This window comes from Xenopus tropicalis, chromosome 9 (assembly GCF_000004195.4).
Source record: "Xenopus tropicalis strain Nigerian chromosome 9, UCB_Xtro_10.0, whole genome shotgun sequence".
Classification (NCBI taxonomy): Eukaryota; Metazoa; Chordata; class Amphibia; order Anura; family Pipidae; genus Xenopus; species Xenopus tropicalis.
Window position 1 is genome coordinate 10,719,640 of NC_030685.2, and position 22,010 is coordinate 10,741,649.

The window sequence follows — 22,010 nt, forward strand, 5'->3', positions numbered from 1 at the left end:
CTCACCGTGAGGAACCCCCTACCCAACATCCCCCGGCAGGGCATTCCCCAACCCCCTCACTGCCCTCAACGTGAGGAACCCCCTACCCAACATCCCCCGGCAGGGCATTCCCCAACCCCCTCACTGCCCTCACCGTGAGGAACCCCCTACCCAACATCCCCCAGCAGGGCATTCCCCAACCCCCTCACTGCCCTCACTGTGAGGAACCCCCTACCCAACATCCCCCGGCAGGGCATTCCCCAACCTCACTGCCCTCACCCTGAGGAACCCTCTACCCAACATCCCCCGGCAGGGCATTCCCCAACCCCCTCACTGCCCTCACCGTGAGGAACCACCTACCCAACATTCCCCGGCAGGGCATTCCCCAACCCCCTCACTGCCCTCACCGTGAAAAACCCCCTACGCTGCTTCAAATGGAAGCTCCGTTCCTCTAATCTAAAGGGGGGGCCTCTGGTGCGATGTTTTTATGGGAGAAAAGAACATCCCCCATCTGCCTATAATCCCCTCTAATGTACTTGTACAGAGTAATCATGTCCCCTCGCAAGCGCCTCTTTTCCAGAGAAAACAACCTCAACCTCGACAGTCTCACCTCATAGTTTAACCCTTCCATCCCCTTTACCAGTTTAGTTGCAGTCTCTGCACTCTCTCCAGCTCATTAATATCCTTCTTAAGGACTGGAGCCCAAAACTGCCCCCCATACTCAAGGTGAGGCCTTACCAGGGACCTATAAAGCGGCAAAAATATGTTCTCATCCCTTGAGTCAATGCCCTTTTTTATACAAGACAGCACTTTATTTGCTTTAGTAGCCACAGAATGACACTGCCTGGAATTAGACAACTTGTGATCTACAAAAACCCCCAGATCCTTCTCCATTAAGGAAACCCCCAACACACTACCATTCAGTAGATAGTTTGCGTTTATATTATTCCTACCAAAGTGCATAACTTTGCACTTGTCAACATTGAACCTCATTTTCCAGTTTGCTGCCCAGTTTTCCAATTTTGTCAAATCGCTCTGCAAAGCGGCAGCATCCTGCATGGAACTTATAGTTTTGCACAATTTAGTGTCATCAGCAAAAATAGAAACAGTACTGTCTATGCCCACCTCCAGGTCATTAATAAACAAGTTATACAGCAAAGGACCAAAAAAAAAAATAATTCTTGCAAAGGCTTTAACCTACCTTCACCCAGTATCATAGGGATGAGACCCATCATGATCAGCAACTAGTGAAGAGTGAATATTTTTCACCAGACATGGATTCCCAGCGAATTTGTACATTTTGCCATTGGCAAATTGGTTTGTGAAACTACTATGAAAATTCAACACGGAAAAAAGCTGTTGTGCGCCAAAAAAAGTCGGCGTGGGCGTGGTTGTGTCAAAATAGGTGTGGTCTCGTCAAAAAGAGACGCCTTCTTCTTCTGAATATTTCCAGCTTTCAAATGTGGGGGTCACTGACCCCATCTAAAAAAAAAACAACGCTCTGCGATGCTACAAATATATTGTTATGGCTACTTTTTATCATGAATCTTTCTATTAGTATTCCAGTCTTTCATTCAAATCAGTGCATGGTTGCTAGGGTAATTTGGGCCTTGGCAACCAGATTGCTGAAAGTGCAAACTGGAAAGCTGCTAAATAAGGAGACAAATAACTCGAAAAAATACAAATAATAAAAAAACGAAGACCAATTGCAAACACTCTACATCATACTAAAACTTAATGTAATGGTGAACTACCCCTTTACCAACTCTCCCTCCCTATATGACTCCCAGCAAACCCTGTGTATAAGGAATGGCTCTGGGACACAGGCAGCCGCTATATAGGAGCGCAAACAGCCAATAGGCAGGCAGACATGCTTTAGTAGCCAAACACTGAAAGATTGCCTTTCTTTTATTAATATACTTTATTTTATACTGAATAATCCCGTGGAATTTACTGAAACACAAGGGGAAACTGCATGGAAATATTACCATGTTAATAATAGCTCCCATCCAACCTTGATTACTTTCCCTTTAGAAGTAACTAGAAGGGGCAGATTTACTAATCTTTTTTCGTAATGATCGGTATTTTTGCGACTCTTTCGTCGCCGTCGCAACTTTTTCGTATGTCCCGCGATTTTTTCGTCGCCGTTATGACTTTATCGTATATTTTCCGCGACATTTTCAGCGCCGTCGCGAAAAAATCAGATTGGTTGTTCCGCCGTTTACAATTGCTCAATACGAAAAAATCGAGACGGCGACGAAAAAGTTGCAAAATTTTTGTTTCCAATCTGATTTTTTCCCATTCGGATTCGTGGATTAGTAAATGTGCCCCGAAGTGTTTATGACATATTTTTGAACTTTAGCCACATTTTTCCCCCCCTTTTACGCTTACTATATGGGCAACGAAGACAACTGAGTGAAATAACCTGTAAGCAACATGGAACGTTACATAATTAAGCTGAGAGGGTCACATGGAAAAAGCCATTTACAAAATATTTTAGCACATTAGTGATCCGGGCATCACGGCTGCTTTGCCCTGGGGGTATCCATGGGAATAGAAATGATCTGCGCCATTTATTTCCAATACGTTTTAGTGCAAATGACCTAGAGGCAACACTTTGGGGGGCCATTTACTAACCATCGATTTTTATTGTTTTTTTAACTTGAATCAATTTTTTAGCGCAAAAAGTTACAGAGAAAAAATGCTGTAGACCCGAGATTTACTATGCGTCGAAACGGCTAAAAAATCTGAATTCGACAACTCGCCAGATTATATTTGCCAAGTTCAGTATAGAAGTCAACGGCAGAGGCACCTTCCCTTTCCTTGAAGATTATTTCTCTGGATTTTGTCTGAAAACTCGACTTTTTCAAATTTTCACAGCGTGGATTTTCCTGAGTTTATTATTTTTAGGAAATATTAGACATTCGGGAAAACAAATTTAGTCAAATTTGGAAAATTAAAAAGAAATGAGAAATGATGGCGTTTTAGTAAATCTGCTCAACTACATTTAATTTGGATTAATTGAATACATCTTTCCAAGTATTCAGGAGATGATACCTCACTATCATGGGAAGTAAGAAATGGTTGGGGGCCCTCCTGGTTAGGGTAGGTGAGACCTTTGCCTCAGAAGAAACCCCCCATGTTACCCAAGGGGCAAATAGACACTTCCGGTAACTTTAGGAGACAAATGTCTGGTTATTAATCCATTAATGCAGATGTAGGGCCATGTTTGGGTGACAGTGAGGGACACAGTTATACAAAGGGCAGCTGTATAGGTATCAGAGAAAGAGCTACAATAGGATTCAATGAATCCTATGATGAGTGAATGTGTCCCGTTTGCGAATTGGCGAGAAAAACACGTAACGGAGGAAATGTTGCGCGTTGCACAGAAATGTTTTTTTCCACGTGAGTCATATTTTTCCCCTATGGGAGCTTAGCCATCGTGCCAATACCCAAGTTTTGACAATGTTTTTATATGGCAAACAATGTGGCAACGCCAAAACCCCCTATGTGCCATATGCCTTATAGCCAGAACCTCAGTCATAAAGCAGGAGAGAACTGCTGCTTTGTGATAGAAGGGGAACTAAGCCATTTTAACACCCCCCCCCCCACCATGCAAACTTCCACCCCTATTAAAAGGGATACTTTACTATACATTCAGCTATATGTTTTTAGAATAAAATAAATCGCCCCAGAGCATCTCTGTAACAGCCAACCTCCGAGAATGGAATGTGTTTCCTTCTAAGCTGGTTAATGAACCATTCTTCACTTACCCTTTCTTTTACCCAATCAGGCAAAGTAGATAGAGATGTAGCGAACTGTTCGCCGGAGAACTAATTCGCACGAAAATCGGGTGTTCGCAAGTTCGCAAGTTCGCGAACTTTTATCGAAGTTCGCAATTTTGGGTTCGCCTTAGCTGGAGCCAAATTTTGACCTCTCACCCCAGAGCCAGCAGATACATGGCAGCCAATCAGGCAGCTCTCCCTCCTGGACCACCCCCGGACCACTCCCTTCCATATATAAACCGAAGCCCAGCAGCCATTTTACATTCTGCCTGTGTGTGCTTGATGAGTTAGCATAGGGAGAGAGCTGTGCAGGGGTTTGAGGGACAGTTTAGGTAGCTTTGCTGACTAGTAATATACTTTCTACTGCTCTGTATGTAGCTGCTGTGGGCAACTGTCCTGCTGATCATCTGCTGTAACCCAATAGTCCTTGTAAGGACTGCTTTTATTTTCTGATTACTGTTACTCTTCTTTTCATTGTGTTCTGCAGCTCCATCTGTGTGTGTTGGAGACAGGTGTGCTGCTCATAGTAGTGCACTAAGCACCAACCACACATTCACATTTTTTTTTATTTGTGTTTTTTTACTTTGCTACTATAATTTATAGAGCCCAGTGCTATTAGTCTAGCTGTGTTGGGGACTGGTGTGCTGCTCCTAGTAGTTCACCCCCAGCACCAGCACTTTTTTTTTTATTATTAATTTTTTTTTTTAATTTAAGTTACTGTTCTTTAACATGTCCAGTGCTGTTTGCTGTTATTCATAGTAGTGCACCAAACACGTTACACATAGTAGTGACATTGCATTGCAATAAAATCACCTGAGCGATGTTTTTCCACCAGCAATAATATATTCCGTATCCACTACTGCGGCGTTTTGTCTTTGCGTGTGAACCGGCTGTAACCTTTACACGACTTGATTGGCATGTAGACGCCGGACGTTTTAAAGCAGTTTATTACACAAGTTTAGAAATGTAGCGTGATTTCTGCCCTTTACAGCACAAAACGCAACGCTGTTTCAACAACGTATTTTTCAGAGAAGTTTTTGCCCTTGATCCCCCTCCTGCATGTCACTGTCCAGGTCGGGGCACCCTTTAAACAACTTTAAAATCAGTTTTCTGGCCAGAAATGGCTTTTCTAGGTTTTAAAGTTCGCCTTCCCATTGAAGTCTATGGGGTTCGCAAAGTTCGCAAAAGTTCGCACTTTTTGGCGGAAGTTCGCGAACGGGTTCGCAAACTTTTTTTGTGAGGTTCGCTACATCTCTAAAAGTAGATCAATAAATCAGGTTTGGGTTTCTTTACATAAGTATTTATTACTTATTATAGTCACCTTTTTCCCATTATACAGGGCTTTAAAAAAGTTTTCATCTGCAGTTATCTCTACGGCCAAGAAACGCATTGCAAAGCAGTTTGAAGTGACAAACGCTACCTGTATAAATATGTATATCAGGATACCTGGGGCTGTGTACAATATAACGGACGCACTGGCGCTGAGCGCAATTGCTGTGAAGAGCGTGAAGCGTCAATGGGTAGCATCAATGTCGACTAAACTCATTTTCCCAAATGTCTCATATTCAATAAAAGTCGCAAAAAAAACTCAACTTTTCCGAATGGTCGCTGTGAAAAAAGGAAAAACTTCAAGGAAAGGGAAGGACCTTCGCCATTGGCTTCTACATGAACTCGGCAAGTTGAACCTGGTGAACTGTCGAATTAACCACTGCTTGAAGACCTGATGCCACTTGTTATCTAGTCTTTATCAATTGAGCACTCACCCCCCAGCTTGTGAGAGGTACACGGAATTGTTTAATAAACCATTCAACTGTTTTTAAGAACCACCAGCACCCAAAGTTATTGAGTGAATGTTATGGGCACACACAGGGCCATACTGGCCCTCCAGGATACCAGGAAAACTCCTGGTGGGCCCAGGTGTCAGTGGGCCCCCCTGCTCCTGACCATTTGGCCTGTTTCATGGTCATTCCCTATTTCTGAATGGGAACAAAGAGAAGAAATAGATGGAAGAATAGATGCTAGCATGTAAATAAAAGAGACTAAGAGAATAGGTTGGGTGAGGAAAAATTGTTTGGCAAGTGGGCCGAGGGTCTAAGGTTTTCTGGTGGGGCCCTGGGTTCCCAGTCCGACACTGGGCACACATTGGTGTGGTAACCCTTCCTCTATAAATTAAGCAAGGGCCCATCTGACGGTAGAGAGTCTTATTACCAAAAATGTCTACAGGGAGTTGCTGGGAATTAGACCCTTTGCCTGGGTCTGGATTATAGAAATTACAGTATCAGAGCATTATGGGGTACCCCCCCATCCACCTGTTACATCAGTATCTATCAGAATTAAGTCTAAAGCAACTGGATTTTCTGAGTTTTCGTGAAAACATTTCACCACTCATTTGAGCACCTTCTTCAGTTCAACAAAAAGTCATGACATGAATAGTGACTTAACTCTGCAACTTACTGTAAATCAGTGATCCCCAACCAGTGGCTCTGGGGCAACATGTTGCTCCCCAACCCCTTGGGTGTTGCTCTCCGTGGCTTCAAAGTAGGTGCTCATTTTTGAATTTCTGGTAAGGAGGGAAGTTTTGGTTCCATAAAAACAAGTATAATACCAAACACAGCCTACTGTAGGCTGCTAGTCCACATAGGGGCTATCAAGGAGCCAATGATAGCTCTTATTGGCACCACAGGAAACTTTTTTCATTCTTGTGTTGCTCCCCAACACTTTTTGCCTTTCAATGTGGCTCATGGGTATAAAAGGTTGGGGGTCCCTGCTGTAAATCATGACTTGGATGGATGAAAATCTTCAAGACACATCCTAGTATCCAAGGTAGAAATGTGCCTTTGGGGATATTGTCCTTGTTGCTAAAAAAGAGCATTGTATGTTGATATATATGAGCAGTCTGGTGTGTCCGATATAGAAAATGGTGCCAGAAAGTCTTCATAAAACAAATTTCCTTTATTCAGACAGTTGACTTGCAGTCAATAGTGAAGAAATGATAGCATCAGGGATCTCACATTGATCCATTGTCTGTTTAAATGATATTATCACTCATACACCCCATACACACTATTTATATAAATACTGTATTAAACATAAATAATACAAACAAAAGTAAGGCTTTAGTGTAGTTGTAAAAACAGAGCTGGGCTGAACTCAATGAGAAGAGGCAAAGTATTCCTTGAGAGGGGCAAAGAGGTGGCGGATGACAGGAACACTCCAGGATCTTCCCAGAAGCCTTTGTCTGTCAATTCGGTTCATGTTCCCGACATCTGTGTAATGAACTGGAAATCCAAAGACTCTGTAGATAATGAATAGAAGAAAATCTGGTTGTTTTGTAGGGCAGAGCTATGATTTTAGTTAAGATAAGTTAAGTATTAAGTTATTAATGTTTATAATCCAAAATAACACACTTTTATCATTAGATGATCACAGGGCCGGAACTAGGGGTAGGTAGAAGAGGCACCAACGATGGGGGGGCACCAGACAGGTACCTCTTCTTTCACCGACCACTAGTTCTGGGTCCTTTTCCCCTCACTGAAGAACCCCGCCGCCCTGTGTGCTTGCATCATGTGCGGGGGTAAGACGGGCCAAGCCGACCAGGTTGCCTAGGGGCCTGGCCGACTTGGCCCGGCACTGTATGAACATTGCCCTTAGTTGAGAAAATGATTAAGTCTTACAAAACAGTTAACCTGGAACAAATAATACACTTGATTTAAGTTATTTGTTGACTTTGGTTACAGCTGAAGCTGTTTTTGGTATTCTGGTTTAGATTGTGGGCCTGGAGAAGACTACCCAACAAGTTAAAGATAGATTTCAATGGGAAAAGGTGTGATAATGCTCTATATTATTAGAGGACATAAAGGGACATAGCTAGCAACAGTGGCAAAACCTAAGTGTAACTGGTCCCCGCAGCAAATTCAACATAGAGATGAAGTTGACCAATTCTACAAAGATATGTTAAAAGATCTTATTCATTAGGGCCTTACTGGGCCCTCCACACTCTTGAGCCCCGGAACTCCTCTGTAGTGATGAACAGTTCTGTCCATTTTGCTTGGGCCAAAAATTCACAAAAAATGATGCGCCAAATTTCTTGACACACATAATTTTTTTTTTTTGAAGCTCACATTATTTTTTTTGTCATGTGCCAATTTTTGCCAAATTTTTACGCCCGTTTTGAGAATCTATGCCTGTCGAAAAATGACGCTCATCACTACTCCTCTGTAAACTGAGTAAACTGGGCCAAGTGTCTACAAAAGGTTTTCTCCTTCTGTACTCCTCAATAACCTACATAAGGTTTTCTCCTTCTGTACTCCTCAATAACCTACATACGGTTCTCTCCTTCTGTACTCCTCAATAACCTACATAAGGTTTTCTCCTTCTGTACTCCTCAATAACCTACATACGGTTCTCTCCTTCTGTACTCCTCAATAACCTACATAAGGTTTTCTCCTTCTGTACTCCTCAATAACCTACATACGGTTCTCTCCTTCTGTACTCCTCAATAACTTACATAAGGTTCTCTCCTTCTGTACTCCTCAATAACCTACATAAGATTTTCTTCTTCTGTACTCCTCAATAACCTACATAAGGTTCTCTCCTTCTGTACTCCTCAATAACCTACATAAGATTTTCTTCTTCTGTACTCCTCAATAACCTACATAAGGTTTTCTCCTTCTGTACTCCTCAATAACCTACATAAGGTTTTCTCCTTCTGTACTCCTCAATAACAAAGACAAGGGGATAAATACAGAGAGATAAAGAGGCAGCCTCACCTTTCCATTTCAGTACACCACAGAATGTCCTCATTCCCGTCCATTGTCACTGGGTATTGGTGCTGTTTCCCCTGTTTCATGGAGTATGGATTGGTGGTGATGGTGTGGACCTTTTTGAACTGCAACAGTTAAGAGATATCCACATTGCAAAGAGAATACAATTTCGCATACACTCGTGAGGGGGCATTTAATAATATTTGCAATTTCGAGGTTTTATAGTTTTTTGAAACCGCAAATAATCTCATTTCCACGAAGGGTGGTCATTTATCTAAAGATCCAAACTAAAAAATGATGTGGAAGAGAATGTGAAAACCATGACTTTTTTCTATCGTCGTACAAATTACATCGTCAATCCCCCCCCCCCCCGAAAACCTCTAAAACCATGAAGCATAGAAAGATCTTCCAGTTATAAAAGGGACTATACATGATCTCAACAGGTTTTACATGGCGTATTTTTTCATTTCTTGCGGTTTTGTCATATAATAAACCGCCAAAAAAAGATATTTTGGTGTCAAAAAACCTAACTGCCCCCTAATTGTATAATGGAATAGTTATTGCACAAAAATAGTGTGGGTCTTTCTATGTCAGGGGTCCCCAACCTTTCTTATTGGTGAGCCACAGTCAAATATAAAAAGACTTGGGGAGCAACACAAGCACCATAAGAGTTCATGGAGGAGCCAAATAAGGGCTAAGATTGGCTATTAGGGAGCCTCTATGCACCCTATCAGCTTACAGGGGGCTTTATTTGGTAGGAAATCTTGTTTTTATTCAACCAAAGCTTGCCCCCAAGTCAGGAATTCAAAAATAACTCCCTGGTTTGGGGCCACTGAGAGCAATATCCAAGAGGTTGGTGAGCAACATGTTGCCCCCGAGCCACTGGTTGGGGATCACTGTTCTATGTTGTATTTTTAATTTTAGAGACCCAGAGCACTTGGTTTAGGGGTACCACACACCATCCCCCCTTTCAGGTAGTCCCTGAATTTAATAATTTAAAATTTAAATGCAGGTTGAATTCTTACTGGTCAGTCTCTCTAGTGCTCACCTTGGCTACACGGCCAGTTTCCAGACAGTCCTGGAGTTCTAGTTTGTCATTTTCTGTAGCAACCGGATGCCTAAACAAATAAGGGAGAGAAATAAGGTCAAAAAATGTGAATACTATTTTGTAAATGCAAGAGATTTCAAAAAATTCTGAAATTCTGCATTATATTTAGAAAGTGTGATTTTTTTATTTCAAAATATTGTTTTTATTATTTTTCTTGGCCTTTCTGACCCAATTCATTATGTTCTATTACATAAAATGAGTGGAGGTTTATTTTAACAGATAACAGATGTATCTTGACACACAGTAACAAGGAAAGGTAATAATATAATTTAAGACATTTTTATATATACATGACAGAAATATAGTAGCATTATATGAATTACTGTTATGATAGCTCAGCTTTTGAACAATTTCTTTGCACTGACTCCTTTCTACATTCAGATGCAGTTAAGTACATTTACTATGTTGTCGCATTATGTTAACCCAGGGGGGAGGGAATACCAAAATTCGCCACCAGGTGGCGCATGGTGTTTTCTATTGTGTTTTGCCGGCAAGTCTTTGCACTCTAGCACCATCTAGAGGCAGAATTTAACGCTCATAAATGATGTCTGGACATGGTGAGACAACATGTGAAAACTTGCTGGCTGCATCTGGATGAACAATAGGCAAAAAGTATGTTTAGCACAAACCCTATGTAGTTATACAGGTAAAGGACCCATTATCCAGAATGCTTGGGACCAAGGGTATTCCAGATAAGGGGTCTTTCCATAATTTGGATCTCCATACCTTAAGTCTACTAAAAAATCAATAAAACATTAATTAAACCCAACAGGATTGTTTTGCATCCAATAAGGATTATTTATATCTTAGTTGGGATCAAGTACAGGTACTGTTTTATTATTACAGAGAAAAGGGAATCATTTAACCATTAAATAAACCCAATAGGGCTGTTCTGCCCCAATAAGGGGTAATTATATCTTAGTTGGGATCAAGTACAGGTACTGTTTTATTATTACAGAGAAAAGGGAATCATTTAACCATGAAATAAACCCAGTAGGGCTGTTCTGCCCCAATAAGGGGTAATTATATCTTAGTCGGGATCAAGTACAGGTACTGTTTTATTATTACAGAGAAAAGGGAATCATTTAACCATTAAATAAACCCAATAGGGCTGTTCTGCCCCAATAAGGGGTAATTATATCTTAGTTGGGATCAAGTACAGGTACTGTTTTATTATTACAGAGAAAAGGGAATCATTTAACCATGAAATAAACCCAATAGGGCTGTTCTGCCCCCAATAAGGGGTAATTATATCTTAGTTGGGATCAAGTACAGGTACTGTTTTATTATTACAGAGAAAAGGGAATCATTTAACCATTAAATAAACCCAATAGGGCTGTTCTGCCCCAATAAGGGGTAATTATATCTTAGTTGGGATCAAGTACAGGTACTGTTTTATTATTACAGAGAAAAAGGAAATCAGTTTTAAAATCCTAAATTATTTGATTTAAATGGAGTCTATGGGAGACGGGCTTTCCGTAATTCAGAGCTTTCTGGATAACAGGTTTCTGGATAAGGGATCCCATACCTGTACTACCATTTTAAGGTCTCTTCATGTACCCTAGCAAACTCTTGTCACCAACCTGGTCATGCCAGGAAGGTTTCCCCAAAAATTACGGGCTCTGTGTGCAGCCGACATCTCTTTTGCATCAATCATGACTGGATTGGACTGTAATATTAGAAATATAAATTAAAACGAGAACCTAAAGTACTGATATTCCTACTCCATATACAGTTATAAAGTTGACCATACCAAAAAAGCAAAGCCGATATTATTAAGGAATATTGGTCCATGAATATTGGCTCCATTTTGTTATGGAATTCTGCCATACTTATGGATAAAATTTGGCCTGGGATCCTGGTGCATAGATATCTCCTGGTGTATGAATGACATGTCAGTTAATGGCACCTCCCCCTGCCACCTCTGATCCAATTATTTGGGTCAACAGCAAATATTTAACTATTAGATGGCTAGATCAAACAAATTCTGGCCACAGGACTTTTGGCCTAATCATCTGGATTGTTAAACCTTGTCCTAAGTGTGGCCACCTTGGTTTTGACCAATCAAACCCAAGTGGTCACATGTTTGATGTCAATTATAAAGATTACTCTTCCAAAATATTAAGATGATAATAATATAATATATTGCATAGATTGTTCGCATCGTAAACTTATGACTACAAGAGCGCCGGTGGAATTCTTCAGGTCGGCACTAGGAGACACACTAAAAGGTTGAACTCGATTTACCCAAATTAACAATGCAAGTATCAAATGTTTGTTTTGCTACTAAATCCGCACCTCCAGAAAGTTGCATATATATTTCCTGACTCCTTTATCCATCGCTACAACATTCTCAAATAACCAAAAGAATGGCCTCTCGTTTGCTTTAGGCTCAGCTTCATGGAGAAGACGAGGGAAGTCAAAAAAGAGGCGCCCAGTGCCATCTGTGGAAGAAAATGAACTTCTTACCTTCCTTGAACTCTTTGCCTTGTTTTTTTTATATTTACTGGTGAAGATATGTAACTGTGAACCAACAGAATTTGTATAAGATGCCCATCTAGAAGATTTGTTAAGCAGTTTCCAGTCCAGACATAAGGAAAGCCTTAGATCTGATTTTATAATTGATTGGTCATTTTCTTAACATTTACTGTAAATGCAGATGGGCAAGAGGTCTAAGAACTATGACCATTGGTCATAAATACAATACACTTACCTTTTTCAACCAGGTAACCCATTAGCTTATTTGAGTCTACTGCAGATATCTAAATTCTATGAATTTCATTAAATACGTGGTTGTCACACTATAGGTTTTTGCACCAGTAGAGTTTTTGATTCCCACACTGTGGGGTGGTTGTACAATGCTCTTGATACACAACACATGCCACAAACAGAAACATTTACCAAATACTTACCAAACAGACCTTTTCTTACTGGGTTGACAACAGCAAGGTCATTACAAGGGCTTCCCCCGATGACGAGATCAAAAGGTCCCCATTCTGAAATCTGTAGAAATGGAGCAAAGAAACAGTGAATTCTGGTGAACATCATGTTTAAGGTGGTGTATTGCATGTTTGAAAACAAGTCAAATGTGTAAAATATACTACTATTGTTTTAGAACCCTCTTCATAAAGGCCAATATCAGTGTGCATAGAGTAACCTACCTGCAGCATAGTGACCAGCAGTCTACCTACTTACATAGTTACATAGTAACATAGTTAAGTTGGGTTGAAAAAAGTCCACCAAGTTCAACCCTTCCAAGCGAACCCCAGGCACCCCCACACATATCTATAGGAAGGGCATTTCCCAACCTCACTGCCCTCACCATGTGGAACCCCCTACCCAACCTCCCCCGGCAGGGCATTCCCCAACCTCACTTCCCTCACCATGAGGAACCCCCTACCCAACATCCCCCAGCAGGGCATTCCCCAACCCCCTCACTGCCCTCACCGTGAGGAACCCCCTACCCAACATCCCCGGCAAGGCATTCCCCAACCCCCTCACTGCCCTCACCGTGAGGAGCCCCCTACCCAACATCCCCCGGCAGGGCATTCCCCAACCTAACTGCCCTAACCATGAGGAACCCCCAACCCAACATCCCCCGGCAGGGCATTCCCCAACCCCCTCACTGCCCTCACCGTGAGGAACCCCCTACCCAACATCCCCCGGCAGGGCATTTCCCAACCTCACTGCCCTCACCGTGAGGAACCCCCTACCCAACATCCCCCAGCAGGGCATTCCCCAACCTCACTGCCCTCACCGTGAGGAACCCCCTACCCAACATCCCCCGGCAGGGCATTCCCCAACATCACTGCCCTCACCGTGAGGAACCCCCTATGCTGCTTCAAATGGAAGCTCCATTCCTCTAATATAAAGGGGGGGCCTCTGGTGCGCTGATCATTTTTATAGGAAAAAAGAACCCCCCCAACTGCCTATAATCCCCTCTAATGTACTTGTACAGAGTAATCATGTCCCCTCTCAAGCGCCTCTTTTCCAGAGAAAACAGCCCCAACCCTGACAGTCTAACCTCATAGTTTAACCCTTCCATCCCCTCTACCAGTTTAGTTGCAGTCTCTGCACTCTCTCCAGCTCATTAATATCCTTCTTAAGGACTGGAGCCCAAAACTGCCCCCCATACTCAAGGTGAGGCCTTACCAGGGACCTATAAAGAGGCAAAATTATGTTTCATCCCTTGAGTCAATGCCCTTTTTATACAAGACAGCACTTTATTTGCTTTAGTAGCCACAGAATGACACTGCCTGGAATTAGACAACTTGTTATCAACAAAAACCCCTAGATCCTTCTCCATTATTGATCCCCCCAACACACTCCCATTTAGTGTATAACTATATTATTACTACCAAAGTGCATAGCTTTGTACTATACAAAGTTGTACTATATGTATGTTTGCATGAGGGACAGTGTTGAGCAGTGTATCTACCTCTTGCCCAAGCCATATTACCCACCCGTGTACCTACCTGTTTGCGTGTGATGTTGCGTACATCTCCAACATATGTGATCTCACCAGGATGACGTGTTTTGCCTACATTTATGGCGTCTTTGCATACTTCAGAAGCAACATACTTCTCTACCTGGATCTTGAGGATCTTCAGTGACACCAGGCCTGATCAGATTCAAGGGTAAGTTAATCCCATCACTGTTTTCTATTTTACACACTTTCAAGTGAAACTTAGATGCATTATTATTTTCAAGAATGGACGCCAGTGCTCCTCAAGGGTAAATTAATCCCCTCATTGTTTTCTATTTCACACACTTTCAAGGGGAAGTTGACCCCCATGTCCCAGTTATGTCTGACCTGCTTACAATACATGAACATACATTGAGGTAGAAGACCTCCAGCGCATCCCATTTATTTTAAAGAAAAAAGGAGATGGGGCTAGACTTAAAAATAAGATGTGTTGCATCTGTGGTTAATGCTGACAAACAATTCTAATGATGTCTGAGCTCACCCGTTGCAATGCCGTCAAAGAGAGATAAGACTCGTATGGGTTTCCTTTGTACAGCTGGGAGAGGTGGGTAAAGCTTTGGTGGTTCCTGAGGGTACAAGTAAAGTGATGAAAAGACCATGTTAATGTGTTGGTAGGTAGGCAGGTATTGACAGTGACATATGGTCTTTGTAGTGACAAAGACACAGGTATTGTTGTCAATGTCCTTCTATAGTCAGATAAGTGTCTACATACAAACTGTTTGTCATGGTGATTGGAGAGTAGCCTTTGCACGTGGCTCTGCCAGCTTTCCCTCCGTCTCAGTAGCCCGTGGATCCCGGTCTCATCACACATGAAGCAAGTCCAGGGGTCGCTGGTTACAGCTCTGTCAGCTGAGCCGGGGCCCTCAAACAAGTCAACACAGTCAACACAGAAGCACCTGTGTTAGGAAAGCGTCAGCCATTAGTGAAGTCATCACTGGTTTACGTTAATCAGTTCCATGAGGTAATAACTGGACTCTGGACACTGACTGTGTATTAATAAAAGCATACTAGCCCACTGATTGGTGTGAGATCTAGGTTAAAGGACAAGTTGGCCACATCTTCTCCACCCAAAACACACTATTTGTATTGCATATATCCCTTCCTTTTACCAGCACCATCAAGTTTTTCTAAAACACCTGGCAGCCATTTTCACTCTAATACATAAACAATGTTTTTTTCAGCAGAATGCACAGCTATCACCGAGAAAAATCACAATTTTATTGAATTGTTGCTGTGACAATTCGAAAAAGGTCGGGATTTTCGGACCAAACCCAGTGAAATCTGTAAAGTTTCGAGACAAACGAAAGAGCTTCAAGGAAAGGACTAGTCATTGACTAGTGATGATCAAATTTTTTCGCCAAGCATAGATTCACAGCGAATTTCCACATTTCGCCATTGGTGAATTGTTTCGTGAAACTTCTGTGTAAATTTTTTTGTCACACCTCCTATTGGGCACGGGCGCGTCAAAAAAGGGTGCGGTCGCGTAAAAAAAAAAAGAAGTGCGGGCGCATCAAAATTAGGCACGGTCGAGTCAAAAAGCATGGTCGACAAAAAAATAGACGCAGGCAACAAAAAATAGACGAGGACGACAAAAAAGATGCAGGCGACAAAAAAAATTGCGTGACAAATGCGTTTCGCCGCATCAAAATTAGGCACAGTCGAGTCAAAAAGTGCGGGCAACAAAAAAATAGATGCGGCTGACAAAACATAGACGAGGATGACAAAAAAGATGCGGGCGACAAAAAAAATTGCGTGACAAATGCGTTTTCTTGCCATTTCGCGAATTTTCTGGCGAAACAGGACAGAGTCGCTCATCACTACCATTGACTTCTACATGAACTCGCCAACTTTAATCTGTCTTTTTCTAAAAAAAATCTGAAACGAGTTTGAAACTAACAATCGATGGTAGTAAAGAGCCCCATAGACTTGGAAGGTCAGGGGGTTGGCAAATCCGCTAAAGATCCAGTTTGGTGGCCATAACCTCTATCATCCCCACAAATTGCTAATGGGGCTACTGTTTCATATTATCACAAGCAGAACTGTAGCTACTGAAGGAACAGGAGTTTTACCTAATACTTTTACCTAATACTTCCTGGTGGGACTGGCCCACCAGGATACTAGGATTACTCCTGGTGGGCCCTTCTGCTCTTGACCATTTGGCCTGTTTCATGGTCATTCCCTATTTTTGAATCGAAAGGAAGAGGAGAAATAGATGGAAGAATAGAAGCTAGCGTGTATATTAAAGACTAGGAGGATAAAGAGGTCGGATGAGGAAAGGAGGAAAAATAGTTTGGAGAGTGGGCCTATGGTCTAAGGTTTCCTGGTGGGCCCCTGGGTTCCCAGTCCGACACTGCACAGGAAGTTACCCAATCACTCATTATTGAGCCCCATTGTGTCTGTAAAAAAAAGTGCAATTGTGCACATTTTAATGCATTGGTCAAGAATACACTGGGAGTAAATCCACACGTGGATACAATGATGCTGGAATTGTGGGACACAACTCTGCATTATGGGTAAAAGAAATTGTGAAACTGCACTTTTCATACATTTTTCTCATTGGGACTTTGCTTCATAGGGGCGTTACCAATTCCTGTTGTGCAGAGTTGTATTTAGGTTCGGTGCCACCCTAGGGACTTGAACTAAATATGCCCCTGTGGTTGCATGATGTCACTTCCTCCACGTGTGATGTCATTTCTGCTGGAAGTGATGTCACTTCCTTGCCTATGAATTCCCTGTTCCTGTTCCTAGCCACTTGACCTAAATGTGCCCCTGTGGTTGCAGAATGCATGATGTCACTTCCTCCACATGTGATGTCACTTCTGCTGGAAGTGATGTCACTTCCTTGCCTATGAATGCCCTGTTCCTGTTCCTAGCCACTTGACCTAAATGCGCCCCTGTGGTCGCGGAATGCATGATGTAACTTCCTCCACATGTGATGTCACTTCTGCTTGAAGTGATGTCACTTCCTTGCCAATGAATGCCCTGTCCCTGTTCCTAGCCACTTGACCTAAATGCGCCCCTGTGGTTGCAGAATGCATGATGTCACTTCCTCCATGTGTGATGTCACTTCTGCTGGAAGTGATGTCACTTCCTTGCTTATGAATGCCCTGTTCCTAGCCACTTGACCTAAATGCGCCCCTGTGGTTGCGGAATGCATGATGTCACTTCCTTCCTTCCTTGCCTATGAATGCCCTGTTTCTCGTCCCCCATGTCACTTCCTTCCTTCCTTGCCTATGAATGCCCTGTTTCTCGTCCCCCAGTTCCGCTGCTGGATTTTAATGGGTTTGATCTGGCGGAGGCTAGGGAGGATTTATTTTTTATTTGTTTTATTATATAGGCACCCCCCCCCCTCCAAGGGTGCCTCCCTAGACAGAGGCCCTCAGGTTCCTATATATAAATACGCCCCTGCCATTGTGAGAACATTTTTTGGTCCTAGCAGTGATACCAGCATAGAGTATAGGTAGGGATAATGCAATATACATCCTCTGCCGTTGGGACTACTTTTCTCCAGAGACACTTGACCAACCAAGACCTTGGGTTTGTTCCTATCTTTATACAGGGTGATATTTTGATTTTTAAAAACGCCAGAACAAAATCAAGGCAAGTGGGTACAATATACAGTTTGGCTTCTCTTTCCAATTAAATTTAGACCACTGTCTTACCTTCAACTGCTGAGACATCTTCTTGCGCGCAACTTGTTGACCGACTGGATGATATTATATGAAGTGAGAGTAAAGTTTCCCTAAAAAATGAGGAGTCGCTCAAACAATTAGGAGGTTCTGACTGCACATGAAACGCATTTCTAAGATATAAAAAGTGGCATCAGGAGTATTTTCCACGGGTGATAATTTTTTTGCCATGGGCAAACACGGTGAATTTTGACGCCCGTTTTGCGGAACAATCCGACAATGGCGAAACACGGAAATTCGGCACAAATACATGTCTGCCAAATTATTTCGTCCATCCAGGGTTGGACTGGGGGGTGGAGGGGCTGCTGCCCCAGGGCCCCGCACCCCCCAAGGTAACCCCACTACCCGCCCAATATCCTCCCTTGAACGCACTTAAGTGAAATGCGTCAGGGGAGGACACCGGCGGCCGGGGGAGCAGTAAGAGGGATCAGGTCTGGGCCTCCGGGGCCCACCAGAGCCGAGGCCCACCGTGTTTTTTCCCCGGTATCCCAGTCCAACCCTGCACCCATAATTAATAATAACCCGAGTACAGGGGTCTCTTTGGATAGAAGCACTAAAAGTACAATTACTGTACACGTGCCCTTACCCTCCTCCCCAAATGCCTTCATGGAAATAACTGATATAAAAATAAATCCAAAACTGATGGGCCAAAACATTGTGATTCATGGGTGGGGTGGGTGGAGTTATGGGTTTGGTCATGGGTGGGGTGTCATTATCAGGGGTGTGGTCTTGTATACATGGGACTTTTTTTTCAAATTGGAGTCCATTCTACTTGCCAACAGGGCCCTCGGTCCATGGGGCCAGGGTGACAAATGGGTTAATAATTGAACCCCCCCCCCCCACCAAAGTAGGGCCCTGCTAACTTAGTTGTCTGGGGGTCCCATTATTCCCGGTGAAACAGAGCTATACAGTCAAAAGTCCAATATTAGTAGTTGAAAAATGAAAAGCAAAAAACCCTTAAAAAAGTAAATTACAAATAGCATTTTGAACAAGGTTACTCAAATGTATTTATTACTTTTGTACTTCCCCTTTAAATCCTGCTGAAAAGAAGGGTTACAGTGACTTTCTATAGTGCAATAAATAATAATAATAATACACACCTGTAGCTATTTATTGTTGCTATTAATAGTACTCGTAGTATCAAACAGTACCTGTAACCCGACCCCAAACGATCTCAGATCTATTTCCCGGGATGGGGAGGCGCTGCCCATTAATCTCACAGGAGTTTTCCCCGCTGTTCCGCCTGCGGCCGCCAGGTGGCGCTGTGATCCCTGCGCAAGAGATTATGGCAACGATGTCGCACAGGTATATGCTTTCCAGCTGTTTCTTTGTCATTTTTTTTTTTTTAAATTGTGGTAATGTAATTACAGTGCATTAACCAGTAAAAATCCAGGATTTATTTATGAATGATAATACAGAGTCCGATTCAACCCCCCCCCCCCCCAGAATGCCATCCATTAGATAGTCAGCCCCTGCAGCCCTATATAATTTAATCCTAATAGTATCATATAGTCCCTTGGCAGGTACCCAACAGCCCTATTTAACCCTAACAGTGACCTATATGCCCATAGCCTATACCCTGTCCAGGGGAGTCCTGATTAACCCTAATAATGCCATGTATTCCATTGGCATGAACCTTGTCAGAGGGAGTTGCATTAACCCTCATAATGCCATATATTCCCTTAGCCTATACCCTGTCTAGGGGAGTCCTGATTAACCCTAATAATGCCATGTATTCCATTGGCATGAACCTTGTCAGAGGGACTTGCATTAACCCCTATAATGACACATATTCCATTAGCCCAGGGATCCCCAACCTTTCTTACTTGTGAGCCACGAGTGTTGGACTGGGCCACCGGCATACTGGGAAAAAGCCCCGGCAGCCCAAAGCCGACCCCCCCATCCCCCAGGGTGCTTCCCTGACACGCTGCAGGTAAGTTTTATTTAGGAGCGCTCGGGGAGGGGGTCGGAGGGTGTTGGGGCCTCTGGGGGTGTGTGAAGGTGGGGGCCATTGGGGGTTGCAGGGACCCCTGAGGCAGAAGCCCCAGTGGGCCCTGCACCGCTCTCAGTCTGACCCTGTGAGCCACAGTCAAATGTAAAAAGACTTGGGGAGCAACACAAGCACCATAAAAGTTCATGGAGGAGCCAAATAAGGGCTGTGATTGGCTATTAGGTAGCCTCTATGCACCCTATCAGCTTACAGGGGCTTTATTTGGTAGGAAATCTTGTTTTTATTCAACCAAAACTTGCCCCCAAGTCAGGAATTCAAAAATAACTCCCTGGTTTGGGGGCACTGAGAGCAACACCCAAGGGGTTGGGGAGCAACATGTTGCCCCGAGTCACTGGTTGGGGATCACTGCCCTAGCCTGTAGCCTGTCCCAGGGAGTCCTGTTTAACCCAAATAATGCCATGTATTCCCTTGGCATGTACCCTGTTCCTGACAGTCCTCTGGCATGTACTTTGCCCTGAAAACCATACCAATAAAATAAACATTTACTACTGGTGCCAACCGTGTAATAGACTGGCACATTGTGTACCTACCTATACCTACCCAGCTTAGATTCAGAATTATTCTAGGGACTATTGCTATTGCTATCTACCCAGCCCTACCCAACCCATCACCCCTGTATATTAAATAATATAGCAATATTATGGCACACACCCAAACTGCACTCCAATGTAACCCTTACATCCCCTTGGCAGGTATCCCTACTATTCTTGCATATACACAGCAGTTTATTGGTGAGAAGAGTCGCTATTGGTTAATCCTTTCGAAGGAAATGCCTGATTGATGATTTTGAAGGGGCATTATACTCAATGTTTCTAAATCAGTTCAATGAATAGGGCTTGTTATGAGTCGAAAATAGTCATGATTTTTTGTTATTTCTTGCACTGAACAGGCAAAATCTGAAAGTTAACTGGTATTTTTCTTCCCATTTGTCTAAGCACTGCCGATTGGAAAATCATTATTACCCTTTACATATGCATAGCCATGATATATTGTTCCATGTTCCATCATTCACTTCCACGGGTCAACCAACCAACTAACTATACATAGTTATCATATTCCCCCTTAAGTGTCTCTTCCCCAGTGTAAACAGACCCAACTTGGCCAGTCTTTCCTCATAACTGCGACTTTCCAAATATTTGTATATTGGGACTTTTATTCTGCAACTTTTAGCGTTAAAAATGACTGGAAGTGTGAACTGGGGTGAAACCGCCGGGGTAAGGATGTCAAAGCGGCATTGTATGTTGATGACAAGCAGTGTACTTTGAAGGATTAACACCTTCATCAATGAGAATCTTGGTACCATTGTGACTGGATCCTACCTTCTAACACCTGTCAGTTTCAGCCAACACCTAACTGAATAAGTTCAATGGAACCATTGTGATTGGATGTCTGTGACTGTACTACCATCAAGGGTTTAAATACCGGGGAATTTCCTACCAGTCATTTGAACTCGGATGAGTGGTGAAACGTTTTCAAGAAAAACTCAGAAAAGTCCAGTTGTTTTATACTTAATTCTACTAGATACTGTATATCATGGCCTGGATGAATGAGGACCTTCATAGACTGACTGATACATAATGTATAAGACTTAATCCTACTAGATACTTTGTATCATGACCTGGATGAATGAGGGCCTTCATAGACTGATTGATACATAATGTATAAGACTTAATTCTACTAGATACTGTATATCATGACCTGGATGAATGAGAATCTTCATAGACTGATTGATACATAATGTATAAGACTTAATTCTACTAGATACTTTGTATCATGACCTGGATGAATGAGAATCTTCATAGACTGATTGACACATAATGTATAAGACTTAATTCTACTAGATACTGTGTATCATGACCTGGATGAATGAGGACCTTCATAGACTGATTGACACATAATGTATAAGACTTAATTCTACTAGATACTGTGTATCATGACCTGGATGAATGAGGACCTTCATAGACTGATTGACACATAATGTATAAGACTTAATTCTACTAGATACTTTGTATCATGACCTGGATGAATGAGGGCCTTCATAGACTGATTGACACATAATGTATAAGACTTAATTCTACTAGATACTGTGTATCATGACCTGGATGAATGAGAATCTTCATAGACAAGTTTGGCCATGTTTTTGAAGACAGATGAATAAAGTCAATGCAGGGTTGTATAGTAGTTATATT

The 22,010-nt window shown here is 42.5% G+C and overlaps 1 protein-coding gene across 1 annotated transcript; it reads right to left on the reverse strand.

Moving 5' to 3' along the window:
* Positions 1 to 6,697: 6,697 nt before the first annotated feature.
* LOC100492187 (DNA (cytosine-5)-methyltransferase 3A) lies at positions 6,698 to 15,268 on the reverse strand. The gene is made up of 10 exons (XM_031893791.1): positions 15,258 to 15,268; positions 14,834 to 15,017; positions 14,603 to 14,687; positions 14,111 to 14,256; positions 12,548 to 12,638; positions 11,934 to 12,079; positions 11,219 to 11,304; positions 9,576 to 9,645; positions 8,534 to 8,652; positions 6,698 to 7,059 (listed from the first exon to the last, which is right to left on the reverse strand). The coding sequence occupies exons 1-10, from the start codon at positions 15,266 to 15,268 to the stop codon at positions 6,915 to 6,917; spliced, it is 1,083 nt and encodes a 360-aa protein (XP_031749651.1). The 3' UTR covers positions 6,698 to 6,914.
* Positions 15,269 to 22,010: the final 6,742 nt, after the last annotated feature.